Source organism: Poecilia latipinna, unplaced genomic scaffold (genome assembly GCF_001443285.1).
Source record: "Poecilia latipinna isolate Pla-1442-1.1 unplaced genomic scaffold, P_latipinna-1.0 Scaffold6578, whole genome shotgun sequence".
NCBI lineage: Eukaryota > Metazoa > Chordata > Actinopteri > Cyprinodontiformes > Poeciliidae > Poecilia > Poecilia latipinna.
Window position 1 is genome coordinate 73 of NW_015119194.1, and position 4,466 is coordinate 4,538.

Genomic DNA, 4,466 nt, shown 5'->3' on the forward strand with positions numbered 1-4,466 from the left:
TTTATTTGCCCTCTGCTTTCCCAAAAGGAATTCTAACAGATTACATTGTGATCACATACAATTACTACATATTGTGATGCTATTCTGATTTTCCATATTGTAGTTTTGCATTTGCTGTAAACTGTCCTTTCCTTGTGTCCAGCTGAAGGTGGTGGAGGTGGTTGGTGCCTGGTTCCCTTCAGGACTCAGTAAATGTTCAGAAGTTCTTGAGGTGATTTATTTGCTTTATCCTTTTTGTTTTAGTTTTGGAACCAGTTTTCCTGTTCAGACTGTCCTCCCTGCTGTCAGGCTTTAACATTCCCACTTCCTTTTCCAGAGTTGGTTTTGATCTGAAATGTCTTTTAATGAAAACTAGAAATAAATGTAACTTTTTAAATCGTCAAACCACGTCTCTGTTATTGGTGCTGATGGTCTTGGGTACAATTCCCATAGCGCTGTTTATGACACTTTTTGGTTGCTCTGCCCAGTGAAACGTGAATTTAAAGAGCAAAGCACCAAATAAATCTTTTACCTTCAGCTGCCACAACCATTAGAAACTGAAAAATGTGTGAATACAATAAAAGGAGTCAGACTGTATTTTAAGCTCTCTATTTATTAACGTGTTAAAACATGGATAAAATATTAATAAACTTGTTTATACACAAATCTGAATGAATTATATGACAGAGTATGCAATCAATCATGTGATTATAAAATCCAGTTGAGTCAAACTCATTTTATAATATAATTCAAATAAATTACATTACAGTTAAATTCAGTTCATTTCACAGCGACTGGTAAAAATGTCATTCAAAGGAAGAAAGTTTTAGTTTTCATCCGTCCCTCATCCTCAGGATGAATGTAGTGCAGAGGTCAGAAACTCAGAATAAATCTTCATCAGAACCCAGATAAGTTTATACAGAAACAAAATATAGAATCAATGCTACATAAATATTTTATAAATTAAGGAGGAAATAAAGAGTTGAGGCTGTTGTAGCTCTTTTAGTGGCTTTATTTCGAAGCTAAATATATAAATTTTGAGTCGGCTGTACAAGATAATATGTTGTAAGTCATCTTCAGACATTCACACATTTATGCTCTGATATTCAGGATGTTAATGTGGGATTCAGCATGTTGCCCTAAACACAGCTAACATTTTAATCATGATTTAATAAGCTGCAGCCAAAACATCAGACACATGATGTGTAATGCTGGTTTTCTCTTTCACTGCTACTGCAGCTCCAACCAAAGCCTCAGGATCTGCCCAACAACAACTCCACCAATAGCTCCAACAGCCACTCCACCAAACGTTGCTGAAGCACCCAACCAAGCACCCTGGATCAATGAGTTGTTTCTCTCTGCCTGCCTTCCTGCATCTCCAGGATTATTACCAGGATTTTCTCTGCGCAGTCGTTCTGCTTCTTCTTCCTTGGCTCTTTGCGCCTCCCTGAACATCTCATTGGTGTAGAAACTTCCTCCATTTTCTCCATTTCGTTGAACCATCCTGTTGATCTTCTGCACCAATCCCCTGACTTGACCAGGATCCTCAACTGTGTTGTCAAAGACATGATATTTATCTTCAAAATCCTGGAAGATGGAGCACTGACTGATGATCTGTTTTAGAGGCTGGGATGTTTCTAACAGATTTTCCATCGTCATGTTTTCCTCTCTCAGCTCGTCTCCATGGGTAAACAGGACCATGGTGAATCTGGCTGCTTCTTCTCCAAACATTTTCTTAATTATTTCCACTATTTTTTCATCTTCTTCAGTGAATCTGGTCGGTTGGAGAACAATCAGGAACACATGAGGACCAGGAGCCGCCATGCTGATGCATCTAGTGATCTCTTCATCAACCTCTTCATTACCTTTACCTGTCTCAAACAGACCTGGAGTGTCAATAACAGCCAGATTTAAGCCACCAAAGCTTTTAGTTTTCTTCTGACAGGTTGTTGTCACAGAGGAAAGAGAGAGTTTAGACTGAAACAATTTTCTCCCTAACATGGTGTTTCCTGCTGCACTTTTTCCGACTCCAGTTTTTCCCAGAAGAACGATCCTGAGGTCTGCATCCTGTCCAGCTGTTGGAGAATTAGAAAACAATAGACTGAAAACATTTTTTCAGATATAAGTGGAAACTAAAAATGGGTTTAGTGATACCAAATGTTTCATGGCTAGATTTATTCATCTGGAAAATAATTTAGGTAGATTACAGAACTAAATAACTAAGAAAAAGTTAAATCCTATGCAGATTGTCATTTCTTATGGAAATTTGTTTTAGCAAATATTTTGTAAATAAATAGTCTTATAACCACTGAAGTGTTGGATCATTTGGAAAACCAAAACAATAAATGCACCAAACATAGAAAATGTTCACATACCAGCTGAGCTACCTCACGGTTTTTGTATATTAATCATTTAATATCCTTTAACAAACTTAGTCTGTACATCATTCAATCAGATGAAGCTTTAATGTTTGGGGGGAAAAAACATTACAGCTCAGTACTTTAACCTCGACTTTCATTAACTCCTGAGCTGACATATGGGCGTAAAATCCATAAACATCATCTAAGCGTCTACTTTAAACTCAGTTGACTGATGATGATAAAGCTTGTTCAGTGAGCGTGGGGATCTATTTTCTGCTGTCTGATACTTAGTTGCTTCCTTAGATTGTTGTCGAAAATTAGACTTTATTTTCCACCAACTTACCTGGCAAAATAAAAAAATAAAAGTAACAACACATTATATTCCACAATCTTACAGATTATTTTTCCCACAGGCCTCCCTAGCTCTTCCCTGAGTCTGAGATCTCGTATTTCTTTTTCATAATGTTTCCATTATTGGAATGGAAACATCACAACGGATGTCTTCTGCTGGTTATCAGATCTTAGTCAGGTCATGTAGAGGAACTGATAGAATGCTACTTCTCTGTTAACTCAGGTCAGCAGGTAGGAAACATGGACCTGAAGTACGACTCGTTCAAAATATTTTGCCTATCTTCTTTGCCTTCTTTGCATGGCTGTCTTTATCTGACAGCAAAAATTATCAGCTCTGGGAAAAATATAGAGGAGCATTTGGCCCGGACCTGTAGATGGATATGAGGTTCAAAGTTGTTTTTTTTTTTACGTCAGTTGATTGGGGGAAAAAAACATTGTCCACAGATGCATAAATACTGAATTTGGGCCAGATGAGGCACAAAACCAGAATTATAATTTCATTTTCAGGCAGATTTCTCTAGGACCAGGCCTGATCACAGCCACAGCGGGTTGTTTCGTTTATCTTTCAAACCAAAAAAGCTCATGATCCCAGCCTGACCCTGAGCTCACATATGGGCGTAGAACACAACAGATCTGAATGCTGGACCAAAGGACTTTTAAATAATGTCAGACTTTATTTACAAGTCTGACAACGTTAAATAAAGGTTAGTAGAGCTGATAAAACCTTCACTCACTCTATCATCCGAGTTAACTCTGTGGTTTTAACATTTGATTAAACCTGCAAAATTTACATTGAAGATCTCTAAAACATCTTCAAAGGCTCTTTGGTTCTAGAGTTCAAAGAACCAAAGAGTCTTTGAAGTTGACAAAAAGTCATTGAAATATCTAAACATTTAAAAAATTTAAGACTAGTTTTTAAAAATATTTTCTCAAAGGTAAAAAAAAAAATACCTTCATGGCATTGAAAACAATTGTTGTCTTTACAAACAAGCAGAAAACAGCCGTCTGTTATCGCTGTTACTTGTTAAATGTTGGAGTTATAAGGTAATTACATTAAGGAAAATACTTTTTAGTATTTTTTTTTTTTTAGATTTAATGAATATCAAATGGTTAAAACGCTGTTTCTGTACAAAGTCTTAAAGATTCATTATTTAAATGTTTTTCTGGTAAATAATGTTTCCTCATGGACATTATAATGAATGAAACTTCTTACCAAGTCGGGCGTAGCTGTTGTTGGCCATTTCCTCTGTTCTCTTGCAGGTGGTTGATTTGTGATGTTTTGCTGTTGATGACTTGGTCGTGAATAATTTTACTTTTTAATTCCTGCTGTTTTATAGTCTGACTCCAAACTCCTCTCTCTGAATCCGTCTGCAGTCACAGTCAGAACCAGAGAGGACGCTTTAAGTGGAATGTGTTGAAGGAATGTGACAGCTAAAAGTTTCAACAAACACAGATAGACCAGCTCATATGATAGAAAGTTATATTTAATTTAGCAAAATTAGTTTATAATGAGGTTTTCATCATTTCAATAAAATATTTTATTTGTCTATTAAAGTGTCCGCTGTTTTCAAAATGTTTCGTTCACCTATTGTAACTTTACTTCCTCTGGTTTTTGCTGCTGCCTGTTTTAAGGCAACTGAGAAATAATGTTGCAGGGGTAGTAACTCCAATATGACGACACAGACATGACTTTTTCACAACGTTTAGCCTTGGTTTATTTAACACCTTGAAAACTACAGAAATACAAAAGCTTTAAGCCCTTTACTGACTTATAAA

The 4,466-nt window shown here is 36.3% G+C and overlaps 1 protein-coding gene across 1 annotated transcript; it reads right to left on the reverse strand.

Annotated features, from left to right (window-relative positions):
• Positions 1 to 572: 572 nt before the first annotated feature.
• LOC106944002 (GTPase IMAP family member 4-like) lies at positions 573 to 4,218 on the reverse strand. Its single transcript, XM_015027279.1, has 2 exons — positions 3,904 to 4,218; positions 573 to 2,054 (listed from the first exon to the last, which is right to left on the reverse strand). The coding sequence occupies exons 1-2, from the start codon at positions 3,929 to 3,931 to the stop codon at positions 1,210 to 1,212; spliced, it is 873 nt and encodes a 290-aa protein (XP_014882765.1). The 5' UTR covers positions 3,932 to 4,218; the 3' UTR covers positions 573 to 1,209.
• Between the last annotated feature and the right edge of the window lie 248 nt (positions 4,219 to 4,466).